This window comes from Mus caroli, unplaced genomic scaffold (genome assembly GCF_978045245.1).
Source record: "Mus caroli unplaced genomic scaffold, Mus_caroli_1 scaffold_1, whole genome shotgun sequence".
NCBI classification, from domain to species: Eukaryota; Metazoa; Chordata; class Mammalia; order Rodentia; family Muridae; genus Mus; species Mus caroli.
In genome coordinates, this window is record NW_028227256.1 from 137,306,927 (window position 1) to 137,322,754 (window position 15,828).

At 37.1% G+C, this 15,828-nt stretch overlaps 1 protein-coding gene across 2 annotated transcripts in view; it reads right to left on the reverse strand.

Annotated features, from left to right (window-relative positions):
* LOC110287097 (complement factor H) overlaps positions 1 to 15,828 on the reverse strand; it is a 110,411-nt gene that overhangs the window by 2,758 nt on the left and 91,825 nt on the right. For both annotated transcript variants that reach the window (XM_085841587.1, XM_085841585.1), the window contains exon 21: positions 143 to 325. In XM_085841587.1, coding sequence (XP_085697713.1) covers positions 143 to 325 — 183 coding nt within the window. The remainder of the gene's footprint in view (positions 1 to 142; positions 326 to 15,828) is intronic.

Genomic DNA, 15,828 nt, shown 5'->3' on the forward strand with positions numbered 1-15,828 from the left:
ATTGTTTTTATCACATGCTAATGTTTGGCACTGGAGATAAAACAAAATACTACATGTATTTTGTGAATTTTCTATTATTAACAGAAAAATATCCATAATATAAAACAAAATCTCCTATAATCTATGAGAATAAGGTACTTACGTAAGCAGTTTGGTGGCTCAGACCACTTTCCATTTCTACATGTTATTGTCTTCTTTCCGTTAAGGACATAATAATTCTGGCATTGATATTCAACTGATGAGAATGGTTCATATACTGGTAATGACCAGGAGGTGATGTCTCCATTGTCAATAGGTGGAGGAGGCCCACATTTCCCTGTTGAGTCTAAGGAGAAAACATTTGAAGGTTTGAGACTCAAGTCAAATTACAGACATAAGCAAAACCAAAAATAATACAATATTATATAAGACTTTAGTGTTTTCTAGCTAAATAAATGATTTCTTGAAGAAAGATTAATCATATAAACAGAGTTGCAAATTCTTCCTTCCTTTTTGCCTAAAGCCCTAGCTTAACTACAGCAAACATGTCTGTTCTGAAGTCTTCAAGTACTAGTAAATATCTTAACAGCTTCTGAGCACACAGATGCCAATGTAGATAGGCAACTTTTAAAAGAAACTTGATAGTACATGACCCTATATATTCCCACTCTTTATCATTTTTTGTAGAAAAACATTTTAAATAAGATTTTAAAGTTTATAATGCTTCAGAAGGCTAATGAGGCTTTCTGGTGTTTTGATAGGGTCAAAATAAGCAAAGACATCTATATGTTATACTTTTGCTAAGTATATCTGAAATGCTTGGACATAGTATTTGTAGTAAACATTCCATGAAGAGATGAGACATTGAAAATTCTAGCAAAGGAATCCAGAACGCTTCTAACTGCATAATACTGTGCTATATGTTTTTCTTTTTGACTACTGAGTGCCCTTGTGAGGACATAGGAAATGTCTAAAATCAAAACTACTAATTCCATTCAGTAACATCTTAAGAGGAGCATCATGAAACTGAATCAAATGCCAATACTTTTAATATTAAAATTAAAACATTCAAGAGTCAAACAAAATTAATGTTTTAGTGTAAAGGAAAATGAAAACAATTGGTCATTAGGTATGAATGTTCATATTCAAGAACTGAATAAACTCAAATAGGACAAGTCCCATGAAGCTCCTGGAAATCCATCTACCTGAAATGCTTAAAGAAAACATCTTGGAAAAAAACCAGTAGAAAGTCATCATCAACCACGCTGTACCAACATTCCAAAAAAGTTACCCCTATCTATGGCCACACAGATCATAGGAAGTTAAAAAAAAAAGAGTGTCAGCCTTAAGTTCCATATCCTGTGGTCATAGCCTTTTGAATAGAGACATCAATGAAGACATTGTCCAATAAAAGAAGATAAAGGGGATTTATCTCCAGCAGAGTTCTTCCTAGAGAATAACGACCAGAATTCATTGCATAAGTAAATAAAAATTAATAATAGGCGAAATTTAACTGTATAATTAGGGATATATAGTAGATGATCTTTGTACTCATAAAATTATGCTTGTGTTTCAAGTGAAACATAGCATTTAAGGATAGTGGTAAAAAACATAATCATAGGAGGAAGAGGGAGGGAGAGACATGAATGGGAGAAGGGAGGAAAAGGTAAAAGAAGAAGGGAAGCATCAGATATGGGGGAGACAGGACAGAATCCTAGAGGGCAAGGGAATGAATAGAAATATGTATCACTGTTGTTGGGGGACTGAGGAATCTCAAGAAAGTGCAAGACAGCAAGGATATGAGAGGCTCTGGAGATCCAATGGGGATAAGCTTAGCCAAAATATCCAACAGTGAGGAGATCGAACCTAAATAGACCACCAATAGGTAGGCATGGACCCAAGTTGAGGGATGGGATCACCCACTCGTCTTAAAAATGTTTGAGCAAGAATTGTTCCTCTCTAAAGGAAATACAGAAATAAAAGTGGGGCAGATCCCAACTTGGGCATGATGTGGGCTACTGGTTTGCTGTATATTGCTTTTACTATGTTTACGTATGTACTTTAAATTCCTGATATTTCCTAGACTTTTATCGTGAAGGGATATTGGATTTGGTCAAATATTTCTCAGCATCTAATGAGATGATAATGTGGCTTTTTCAATATTGTTTGCATAGTGGATTACATTTATGAATTTCCATATATTGAACCATCCCTGCATCCCTGGGATGAAGCCTACTTGATCATGATGGATCATCATTTTGATGTGTTCTTGAATTTGGTTTGCAAGAATTTTATTGAGTATTTTTGCATCAATATTCATAATGGAAATTTGTCTGAAGTACTCTTTCTTTGTTAGGTCTTTATGTGGTTTATGTATAAGAGTAATTGTGGCTTCATAGAAAGAATTGGGTAGTATTCCTTCTGTTTCCATTTTGTGGAATAATTTGAAGAGTATTGGTATTAGGTCTTCTTTGAAGTTCTACTAGAACTCTGTACTTAGTCCATCTAGTCCTGGGATTTTTTGTTTTTGTTTTTCTGTTTTTTGTTTGTTTGTTTTTTTTGGGGGGGGGCTTTTTGGGGGCTTTTTGGGGAGACTATTAATGACTGCTTCTACTTCTTTAGGTGTTATGGGACTGTTTAGATTAATGAGCAAGGGCAGGTGTTTGTAGTGGGGTTTTTTCGGTGGGAACATGAGGAAAGGGGGTAACATTTGAAATGTAGATACAGAAAATATCTAATAAAAAAAAACGAATAATAGGAGTTATCAAGCCATCATTTCTGTTGTTCATAGACGTCATCATTGAATATAGCTGTTGGTTCCTCCCCTCTTTTGGAAGTTTTCACGGTGCATTCTGGTATGAAAGCCAATTCTCCAGGAGGAAGCTTTCAAGTCAATACCAGCTCAAGATTCTCTAGGCCCTGTAAGTAATGTGTGTGGTATATACAGCTATAGAAATTTCTCAGATTCTAGTTTGAGTAATTGTCCTTATACATACTGCCAAGAAACTCTTGGAAAACTATGACTAATATTTCGAAAGTGGTTTCTCATGCTTAATGTTGGGTTTATTGTTACATGGTCTATTGTTCTTAGGATAGAGGACTATCAACACAGATGGAAATTTTTCATTTAAACTTTTACTTAACAAAAATTTCATTTTAAAAAAGTAAACTATTAGAGATAGAATTGTGCATTGATTATTCAAAAGCAATTAAAAATCCATGCTTCAATTCTTGAGAACCACTCCTCTAAAACAAGATTAAAAAGGAGAAAAAAGACATGACCAGCTTTGCTGCTCCTCTGAAGACATCACAACATGAAGGCCTCCCATATATTCTAAGAAAGAGATGGTCATGAATGTACAAGAAGCCTATAAAACACCAAATATATTGGACCAGAAAAGAAAATCCTCTCATAACATAATATTCAAGGCATTAAATGCAAAGAACAAAGAAAATATTAAAAGCTGTGAGTGAAAAATGTCAAGTAACATGCAAAGGCAGACTGATCAGAATCACACCAGACTTTTCAACAGAGACACCAAAAGCCAGAAGAGCCTGGACAGAGGTCATACAGAGACTAAGAGAAAACAAACACCAACACAGGCTACTATACCCAGCAAAACTCCCAATCAACATAGATGAAGACATCAAAATATTCCAAGACAAAAATAAATTCAAACAATATTTATCTATAAATCCAGCCCTATGGAGAATTCTAAAAGGAAAACTCCAACACACAGAGGGTACCCTCATCAAAAAAGCAAGACATTAATAATCTCAAAAAAAAGAGAGAATCATATCCACATAATGCCTCCTACAACAACAAAAATAACAGGAACTAACAATCATCTGGTTTAATATCTCTCAATATCAATGGACTCAATTCTCCAATAAAAAAACATAAGCTAACAGACTGGATATGTAAACAGGATCCAACATTTTGCTGCATACAAAAAACACACTTTGCTCTTCCTGTCTGACTGACACCAGGGTAGCTAGGGCGCAGGGTTGGCTGACTCTCACCAGCTACCCACAACACCCGCCACAGGATCTTGGGACTTCTGGTGAGTGGAACACAGCTTCTACTCCAATCCAATTGCGCGCTGGACCTGAGACTGCATTAGTTATGGAAGTAGAAAACCAGCCTGGCAGCCAGAGGACAGTGGTCCACCCTGTACAGGAGCGCCATCTTGGTTCCAGGACTCTGCAGAACCTAGGAACTTCAGGTGAGAGTGTGCACCACAGAGGCAGACAGCTTCTGGGACAGGCGGGAGCCACAGAGCCACTGAGGCAGCACCGTTTTTGGGGCCGCAGACATCTGGCACCCTCCCAGCCGGAGGACAGTGTTCCGCCCTGCATGGGAGCGCCATCTTGGCTCCAGGACTCTGCTGAACTTAGGAACTTAGTCTGCACATGAGTGAGTGTGCACCACAGAGGCAGAAAGCTTCTGGGACAGGCGGGAGCCACAGAACTGCTGAGGCAGCACCCTTTTGGGGCCGCAGACATCCGGCACTCACCCAGCCTGAAGACAGTGGTCTGCCCTGCATGGGAGCCCTCTGCCTCAGGAGCAGGGAGCGCCATCTTGGATCCAGGACTCCTCCGAACTTAGGAACTTAGTCTGCACAGGTGAGAGTGTGCACCACAGAAGCTGACAGCTTCTGTGACCTGCCAAAGCAACACAGCATCTGGGAAAGGTCCTGTTTTCAGCCTTTTTCTTTGGCCAGGAGGAACTCCAAACACCAGATATCTGTACACCTTCTCTTTAAGAGGAGAGCTTGTCAGCAGAGAGTGCTCTAACCACTGAAACTCAGAGGAGAGAGCCTGTCTCCCAGGTCTGCTGATAGACAGTAATCAGAATCACCAGAAGAACAATCTCTAAACAGAGACAACTATAACAACTCCAGAGATTACCAGATGGCGAGAGTTAAACGTAAGAATCTTACTAACAGAAACCAAGACCACTCACCATCATCAGAACCCAGCACTCCCACTTCGGCCAGTCCAGGGCACCCCAACACAGCTGAAAAGCTAGACCTGGATTTAAAACATACCTCATGATAATGGTAGAGGACATCAAGAAGGACTTTAATAACTCACTTAAAGAATTACAGGAGAACAATGCTGAAGAGTTACAAGTCCTTAAAGAAAAACAGGATAACACAATCAAACAGGTAGAAGTCCTTAAAGAAAAACAGGAAAACACATCCAAACAGATGATGGAAATGAACAAAACCATACTAGACCTAAAAAGGGAAGTAGACACAATAAAGAAAACCCAAAATGAGGCAACACTGGAGATAGAAACCCTAGGAAAGAAATCTGGAAACATAGATATGAGCATCAGCAACAGAATACAAGAGATGGAAGAGAGAATCTCAGGTGCAGAAGATTCCATAGAGAACATCGGCACAACAATCGAGGAAAATGGAAAATGCAAAAAGATCCTAACTCAAAACATCCAGGAAATAAAGGACACAATGAGAAGACCAAACGTATGGATAACAGGAGTGGATGAGAATGAAGATTTTCAATTCAAAGACCAGCAAACATCTTCAACAAAATTATAGAGAAAACTTCCCATATCTAAAGAAAGAGATGCCCATGAACATACAAGAAGCCTACAGAACTTCAAATAGACTGGACCAGAAAAGAAATACCTCCCGACACATAATAATCAGAACAACAAATGCACTAAATAAAGATAGAATACTAAAAGCAGTAAGAGAAAAAGGCCAAGTAACATATAAAGGCAAGCCTATCAAAATTACACCAGATTTTTCACCAGACACTATGAAAGCCAGAAGATCCTGGACATATGTTATACAGACACTAAAAGAACACAAATTCCAGCCCAGGCTACTATACCCAGCCAAACTCTCAATTAACATAGATGGAGAAACCAAAGTATTCCACGACAAAACCAAATTCACACATTATCTCTCCACGAATCCAGCCCTTCAAAGGATAATAACAGAAAAAAAAAAAACCAATACAAGGACGGGAACCACGCCCTAGAAACAACAAGAAGGTAATCCCTCAACAAACCTAAAAGAAAACAGCCACAAGAACAGAATGCCAACTTTAACAACAAAAATAACAGGAAACAACAATTACTTTTCTTTAATATCTCTTAATATCAATGGACTCAACTCCCCAATAAAAAGACATAGACTAACAAACTGGCTACACAAACAAGACCCAACATTTTGCTGCTTACAGGGAACTCATCTAAGAAAAAAAAATAGATAATACCTCAGAATGAAAGGGTGGAAAATAATTTTCCAAGCAAATGGTATGAAGAAACAAGCTGGAGTAGCCATTCTAATATCTGATAAGATTTACTTCCAACCCAAAGTCATCAAAAAAGACAGGGAGGGGCACTTCATACTCATCAAAGGTAAAATCCTCCAAGAGGAACTATCAATCCTGAATATCTATGCTCCAAAAACAAAGGCAGTCACATTCATTAAAGAAACTTTAGTAAATCTCAAAGCACACATTGCACCTAATACAATAATAGTGGGAGACTTCAACACACCACTTTCACCAATAGACAGATCATGGAAACAGAAACGAAACAGGGACAAAGTGAAACTAACAGAGGTTATGAATCAAATGGATCTGGCAGATATCTACAGAACATTCTATCCTAAAACAAAAGGATATATCTTCTTCTCAGCACCTCATGGTACCTTCTCCAAAATTGATCACATAATTGTTCACAAAACAGGCCTCAACAGATACAAAAATATCGAAATTGTCCCATGCATCCTATCAGATCACCATGGACTAAGGCTGATCTTCAATAACAAAATAAATAATAGAAAGCCAACATTCACGTGGAAACTGAACAACACTCTTCTCAATGATACCTTGGTCAAGGAAGGAATAAAGAAAAAATAAAGGACTTTTTAGAGTTTAATGAAAATGAAGCCACAACATACCCAAACTTATGGGATGCAATGAAAGCATTTCTAAGAGGAAAACACATAGCTCTGAGTGCCTCCAAAAGGAAACTAGAGAGAGCACACATTAGCAGCCTGACAACACACCTAAAAGCACTAGAACAAAAGGAAGCAAATTCACCCAAGAGAAGTAGAAGGCAGGAAATAATCAAACTCAGGGGCGAAATAACCAAGTGGAAACAAGAAGAACTATTCAAAGAATCAACCAATCAAGGAGCTGGTTCTTTGAGAAAATCAACAAGATAGATAAACCCTTAGCCAGACTCACTAGAGGGCAAGGAGAAAGCATTCTAATTAACAAAATCAGAAATGAAAAAGGAGACATAACAACAGATCCTGAAGACATCCAAAACACCATCAGATCCTTCTACCAAAGGCTATACTCAACAAAACTGGAGAACCTGGATGAAATGGAGAAGTTCCTAGACAATTACCAGGTACCAAAGTTGAATCAAGATCAGGTTAATGATCTAAACAGTCCTATATCCCCCAAAGAAATAGAAGCCTTCATTAATAGTCTCCCAACCAAAAAAAGCCCAGGACCAGATGGGTTTAGTGCAGAGTTCTATCAGACCTTCAAAGAAGATCTAATCCCAGTTCTTCACAAACTATTCCACAAAATAGAAACAGAAGGTACTCTACCCAACTCATTCTATGAAGCCACAAATACTCTGATACCTAAACCACAAAAAGACCCAACCAAGATAGAAAAGTTCAGACCAATATCCCTTATGAATATTGATGCAAAAATCCTCAATAAAGTTCTTGCTAACTGAATCCAAGAACAAATCAAAACAATCATCCATCCAGACCAAGTAGGTTTCATCCCAGGGTTGCAGGGATGGTTCATGGTTCAATATACGGAAATCCATCAATGTAATCCAGTATATAAACAAACTCAAAGACAAAAACCACATGGTCATCTCGTTAGATGCTGAAAAAGCATTTGACAAGATCCAACACCCATTCATGATAAAAGTCTTGGAAAGATCAGTAATTAAAGGCCCATACCTAAACATAATAAAAGCAATCTACAGCAAACCAGTAGCCAACATCAAAGTAAATGGTGAGAAGCTGGAAGCAATCCCTCTAAAATCAGGGACTAGACAAGGCTGTCCACTTTCTCCATACCTATTCAACATTGTACTTGAAGTCCTAGCCAGAGCAATTCGACAACAACAGGAGATCAAAGGGATACAAATTGGAAAAGATGAAGTCAAAATATCACTTTTTGCAGATGATATGATAGTATATATAAGTGACCCTAAAAATTCCACCAGAGAACTCCTAAACCTGATAAACAGCTTCGGTGAAGTAGCTGGATATAAAATTAACTCAAACAAATCAATGGCCTTTCTCTACACAAAGAATAAACAGGCTGAGAAAGAAATTAGGGAAACAACACCCTTCTCAATAGTCACAAATAATATAAGCTATCTTGGCGTGACTCTAACTAAGGAAGTGAAAGAACTGTATAATAAAACCTTCAAGTCTCTGAAGAAAGAAATTATAGAAGATCTCAGAAGATGGAAAGATCTCCCATGCTCATGGATTGGCAGGATCAACATTGTAAAAATGGCTATCTTGCCAAAAGCAATCTACAGATTCAATGCAATCCCCATCAAAATTCTAACTCAATTCTTCAACGAATTAGAAAGTGCAATCTGCAAATTCATCTGGAATAACAAAAAACCTAGGATAGCAAAAACTCTTCTCAAGGATATAAGAACCTCTGGTGGAATAACCATGCCGGACCTAAAGCTTTACTACAGAGCAACTGTGATAAAAACGGTGTGGTACTGGTATAGTGACAGACAAATAGACCAATGGAATAGAATTGAAGACCCAGAAATGAACCCACACACCTATGGTCACTTGATCTTTGATAAGGGAGCTAAAAACATCCAGTGGAAGAAAGACAGCATTTTCAACAAATGGTGCTGGCACAACTGGTTGTTAACATATAGAAGAATGCAAATTGATCCATTCCTATTTCCTTGTACTAAGGTCAAGTCTAAGTGGATCAAGGAACTTCACATAAAACCAGAGACACTGAAACTTATAGAGGAGAAAGTGGAGAAAAGCCTTGAGGATATGGGCACAGGGGAAAAATTCTTGAATAGAACAGCAATGGCTTGTGTTATAAGATCGAGAATTGACAAGTGGGACCTCAGGAAACTGCAAAGATTCTGCAAGGAAAAGACACCATCAATAAGACAAAAAAAAAAAAAAAAAAAAAAAAAAAAAAACACCAACAGATTGGGAAAGGATCTTTACCTATCCTAAATCAGATAAGGGACTAATATCCAATATATATAAAGAACTCAAGAAGGTGGACTCCAGAAAGTCAAATAACCCCATTAAAAAATGGGGCTCAGAAATGAACAAAGAATTCTCACCTGAGGAATACCGAATGGTAGAGAAGCACCTGAAAAAATGTTCAACATCCTTAATCATCAGGGAAATGCAAATCAAAACAACCCTGAGATTCCACCTCACACCAGTCAGAATGGCTAAGATCAAAAATTCAGGTGACAGCAGATGCTGGCGAGGATGTGGAGAAACAGGAACACTCCTCCATTGTTTGTGGGATTGCAAGCTTGTACAACCACTATGGAAATCAGTCTGGCGGTTCCTCAGAAAACTGGACATAGTACTACTGGAGGTTCCAGCAATACCTCTCCTGGGCATATATCGAGAAGATGTCCTAACCGGTAAGAAGGACACATGCTCCACTATGTTCATAGCAGCCCTATTTATAATAGCCAGAAGCTGGAAAGAACCCAGATGCCCCTCAACAGAGGAATGGATACAAAAATTATGGTACATTTACAGAATGGAGTACTACTCAGCTATTAAAAAGAATGAATTTATGAAATTCCTAGCCAAATGGATGGACCTGGAGGGCATCATCTTGAGTGAGGTAACACAATCACAAAGGAACTCACACAATATGTATTCACTGATAAGTGGATATTAGCCCAAAACTTAGGATACCCAAGATATAAGATACAATTTGCTAAACGCATGAAACTCAAGAAGAATGAAGACCAAAGTGTGGACAATATGCCCCTTCTTAGAATTGGGAACAAAACACCCATGGAAGGAGTTACAGAGACAAAGTCTGGAGCTGTGATGAAAGGATGGACCATCTAGAGACTGCCATATCCAGGGATCCATCCCATAATCAGCTTCCAAACGCTGACACCATTTCATACACTAGCAAGATTTTGCTGAAAGGACCCAAAGATAGCTGTCTCTTGTGAGACTATGCCAGGGCCTAGCAAACACAGAAGTGGATGCTCACAGTCAGCTATTGGATGGATCACAGGGCTCCCAATGGAGAAGCTAGAGAAAGTACCCAAGGAGCTAAAGGGATCTGCAACCCAATAGTTGGAACAACATGATGAACTAACCAGTACCCCGGAGCTCTTGTCTCTAGCTGCATATGTATCGAAAGATGTCCTAGTCGGCCATCACTGGAAAGAGAGGCCCATTGTACTTGCAAACTTTATATGCCCCAATATAGGGGAATGCCAGGGCCAAAAGAATGGGAATGGGTGGGTAGGGAAGTGGGGGGCGGTATGGGGGACTTTTGGGATAGCATTGGAAATGTAATTGAGGAAAATATGTAATAAAAATTATTTAAAAAAAAAAGAAATAGGAAAATAGATAAACACCAAAAAAAAAAAAAAAAAAAAAAAAAACACACTTCAATAACAAAGACAGATACCACCATGAGTAAAAGGCATGAAAAAAGTCTTCTAAACAAATGGTCCCAGGAAACAAGAAGGAATTGCCATCATAATATCCAATAAAATAGACTTTCAGTCCAAAAGTTATCAAGTGCGTTGAGGAAGTATAGTTCATAGTCATGAAAGGAAATATCCACCAGAAGAAAGTGTCATTTCTGAACATCTATGGCCCAAATATAAGGGCACCAACATTCAAAAGGGAAACTTTACTAAAGCCCCCCCCCCCAAAAAAAATAACCACACACATTTAACCCCACACAATAATAGTGGGAAACTTTGAAACTCCACACTCACTAATGGACAGGTCATTGAAACAGAAACTAAACAGAGGCATGGTGAATCTAAGATAGGTTATAAATCAAATGGATTTAACAGGTATCTACAGAACACTTCACCCTAAAACCAAAGAATATACCCTCTTCTCAGCACCTCGTGGTACCTTCTCCAAAATTGATCATATAATGGTTCTCAAAATAGTCCTCAACCAATAGAAGAAGATTAAAATTATCCTTGCATTCTATCAGATCACTGTGGCCTAAGGCTAGCCTCCAATAACATAAAAAACAACAGAAAACCTACATACATGTGGAAACTGAACAACACTCTATTCAGTGATAACTTGGTCAGAGAAGAAATAAAGAAATTTAAAAAAAAAAAAAAAAAAAAAAACTTCCTACAATGCAATGAAAAGAATGATACAGCATACCAAAACTTATGGGATATAATGAAAGCAGTGCTAAGAGGAAAATTCATAAAACTAAGAGTCCTGGTAAAAAATTCTAAACATTCTACACTAGCAACTTACCAGCACACCTGAGCGCTCCAGAAAAAAAAGAAGCTAACACATCCAAGAGGAGTAGAGGACAGAAAATAGTCAAACTGGGCAGAAGTCAACCAAATAAAAACAAAAGGAACTATGTAAAGAATGAGCAAAATCAAAAGCTAGTTCTTTGAAAGTATCAACAAGATAGATAAACCCCTAGCCAAACTAACAAAAGTGCCCAGAGGTAGTGTCTAAATCAACAAAATAGGACAGGAAAAGGGAGACAGAACAAGAGAAATTTAGGAAATACAAAAGGTCATCAGATCCTACTACAAAAGCCGATTTTCAACAAAACTGGAAAATCAAGATGAAATGGAGGATTTTCTAGACAGATACTCTGTACCAAAGTTAAATTAAGAGCTGTTAAACTATCCAAACTGGCACATATCCCATAAAGAAATAGAAAAAAATCTCATTAAAAACCTCCCAACCAAAAAGAGCCCAGAGCCAAATGGCTTTAGTGCAGAATTATACCAGACCTTCAAAGAAGAGCTAATACCAGCACTCTTAAAATTATTCCATAAGACAGAAATGAGAAGAACACTACCTAATTCATTCTATGAAGCTACAAGTACTCTGATACCTAAATTACATAAGGATCCAAGAAAAAAAAAGAAAAATCAGACCAATTTCACAAATAAATATCAATGCAAAGATAATAAAATTCTAGCAATCCGAATCCAAGAATACATCAAAGCCATCATTCGCCATGATCAAGTAGGCATCAACTCAGGGATGAAAGGTTGGTTCAATATACAAAAATTCATTAACATAATCCACTATATAAACAAACTCAATGAAAAAAAATCACATGGTTATCTCATTAGATGAGGAAAAAGCATTTGACAAAATACAACACCCATTCATGTTAAAAGTATTGGAGAAATCATGAATTCAAGACTCATACCTAAACATAACAAAAGCAATATACAGCAAAAACACAGACAATATCAAGTTAAACAGCGAGATACTTGAAGCAATCCCAATAAAATGAGGGACAAGATAAGGATGCCAACTCTTCTTATATCTTTTCAATATTGTACTCGAAGTTCTAGCTAGAGCAATAACACAACAAAAGGAGATCAAGGGAATACAAATTGGCCAGGAATACTTCAGGGTATCACTATTTGCAGATGATATGATAGTAAACATAAGCAACCTCCCCCCCCAAAAAAAATTACCAGAGAACATCTACAGGAGATAAAGCACTTCAGCAAAGTGGCTGGATATAAAATTAACTCAAATAAATCAGTAGCTGTCCTTTATACAAATGATAAACAAACTGAGGAAGAAATTATGGAAACATTGGTAGTACAGTGGTAGTACATTTCATTAATTCCAGCACTTAGAAGGCAGAGGCAAGGTAGATTTCTGAGTTCGAGGCTAGACTGGTCTACAAAGTGAGTTCGAGGGCAGCCAAGGCTATACAGAGAAACCCTGTCTCGGAAAAAAAAAAATAAGAAGAAGAAATTTGGAAAACACCACCCTACACAAGAGTCACAGATAATGTAAATTCTCTTGTGGCAACTTTAAGCAAACACGTGAAATATCTGTATGATAAGAACTTCAAGTCTCTGAAGAAAGAAACTGAAGAAGACCTCAGAAAATGGAGAGATCTCCCAAGTTCACGAATCAGCAGGATTAACATAGTAGAAATGGCCATTCTACCAAAAGCAATCTACAGATACAATGCAATCCCTATCAAAGGTCCAACACATATCTTCAAAGACATGGAAAGAGCAATTCTCAAATTCATCTGGAAAAACAAACAAACAAACAATCAAAAAACAGAATAGTGAAAACAATTCTTAACAATACAAGAACTTCTGAGGAAATCACCTTCTCTGACTTCCAGCTGTACTACCCATCAATTGTGATAAAAACTGCATGGTACAGAGACTGACACACTGATCAGTGGAATAGAATTGAAGACCCAGAAATAAAACCACTCATTTATTTGTCAAAGATTAAAAATATATATACATTGGAAAAAAGAATCTCCAGTAAATGGTTCTGTTCTGACAGTCAGTATGTAGAAAAATGAAAATAGATCCATATTTGTCATCTTGCACAGAGGTCTAGTCCAAGTGGATGAAGGTGAGATGGCTCAGTGGGTAAGAGCACCCGACTGCTCTTCCGAAGGTCCAGAGTTCAAATCCCAGCAACCACCTGGTGGCTAACAACCATCCGTAACGGGATCTGGCGCCCTCTTCTGGAGTGTCTGAAGACAGCTACAGTGTACTTACATATAATAAATAAATAAATTTAAAAAAAAAAAAAAAAGCTTGCTTTAATTTGTTTGGACCTAAACATAAAATAGATATACTGAACCAAATAGAAAAGAAATTTGAAATGAACCTTGTACTCATTGAGATGGAGGGAAATTTCCTAAACAGAACTCTATTGACTCAGGTTCTAAGATCAAGAATTGATAAATGGGACCTCATGAAACTGAAAAGCTTCTATATGGCAAAGGATATAAACAGTAGGAAAAATTGGCAACATACAGATTGGGAACAAAAAAAAAAACTTTACTAACCCTACATTCGGTAGAGGACTAATATCCAAAATATACAAAGAACTCAAGAAGCTGACCACAAAGAAACCAAACAACCCAATCAAATGGAATATAGAACTCAACAACAACAACAGAAATCATGGGAGGAATCTTGATGCATTGAGAAGCACTTAAAGAAATGTTCAAATTCCTTAGTCATCAGGGAAATTGAAATCAAAGTGACCCTGAGGTTCTCCCTTACACCAATCAGAATGGCTAAGGTCAAAAACTCAAGTGACAGCACATACTGACATGAATTCAGGGAAAGAGGAACACTCTTCTATTGCTTGTGAGATTAAAAACTGGTAGAACCACTCTGGAAATCAATCTAGAGTTTCCTCAGAAATTTGGAAATGGATAAACCTGAAGAAACAGTAATACCACTCTTGGACATATATATCCAAATGATGTCCCAGGGCGTGTCACATAGGAACATGTTTCACTGTGTTCATAGTGACTATTATTTGTGATAGCCAGAAGTTGGAAACAACAGAAATGTCCCACAATAGAAGAATGGCTACAGAAAATGTGGTTCATTTACACAATGGAATATTACTCAGCTATAAAAAATTAGGACATGCTGAGTTTTGAAGTCTAATGGATGGAACTCAAAAATATTATCCTGAATATGAAGTAACCCAGATCCAAAGTACATTCATGGTATACTCACTAAGTGGATATTAGCCAAAAAAGTATGGTTACAATCCTCATAACTCAAGAAGTTTAACAAGCCAAAGGGCCCAATTGAGGATGCCTCAGTACCACCAGGGAGGGAGGGGAATATGATCAGGTATGAAGAACAGTTGGAGGGCATCCCGGTAGGGAGATAAGGATTGGAACGTAAAAAAAAAAAAAAAAAAAAAAAAAAAAAAAAAAAAAGATTTAAAAAGTAAAATCAAAACCAAAAAACTATAAACAGAGAACACAAACACAAAAGTAACAAATGAACTGGTATACAAAACATATTAAAAATTGTTTCACATGCAAATGATCTGAATATTGAGGTTTGATTGATGGATTAGGCAGTTGATGTTTCTTTATAGGTATGAGTTAAATACATCCATCATAAATATATAGTTCATATTAAATAATAAATAATTGAGGAAAATTAGAAAAATCCTGTGTTTATAAATCTAACTTTTACCATGTAGTCATTGACAATTCATATGTGTTGAATTCAAAATGAAAGAAATAAGAAAAGATAACAAATAAAATATATTTTCTCATATAGAGATATTCTATTAAACCATATATTTACATTTGAAAATAATTATTTGGTAAATCTTTTCTCAAGCCTTACATAAATATTGTTTTATACATTTAATATTGAATGAATAAATGAATATCTTTTGTTGTAAAGTAATTCATTTTTCCTTAGTAGCAATTCCTCTAATCTGATTCAATTTTTTAAAAAATTTCCACCATATTTCTTTATTATATTCCTCAAAACTGTATCAATTTCTTTTCTTTTCTTTTTTTTTAAGAAAATGATTCTCTTATCACTTTGGTAGTGAGCCTAGTCTTTAACAACTGTATCATCTCTTGAATGACCGTGCTCTACATTGACTGTATGGCCAGGAACCAAAGACTGGACAATTCAGACACCTAGAATGGGTGTTTTGCCAAGTTGTCATTAAATAGGCTTTCTCTGGCAGCTAATGGGAGTAGAAGAGAGTCTAAATTAGAGGTTTTCATTGGGTACCTTCCCTCGGAGATCAGGGAATTCGACAGAGATGGCACTTGAGCAGA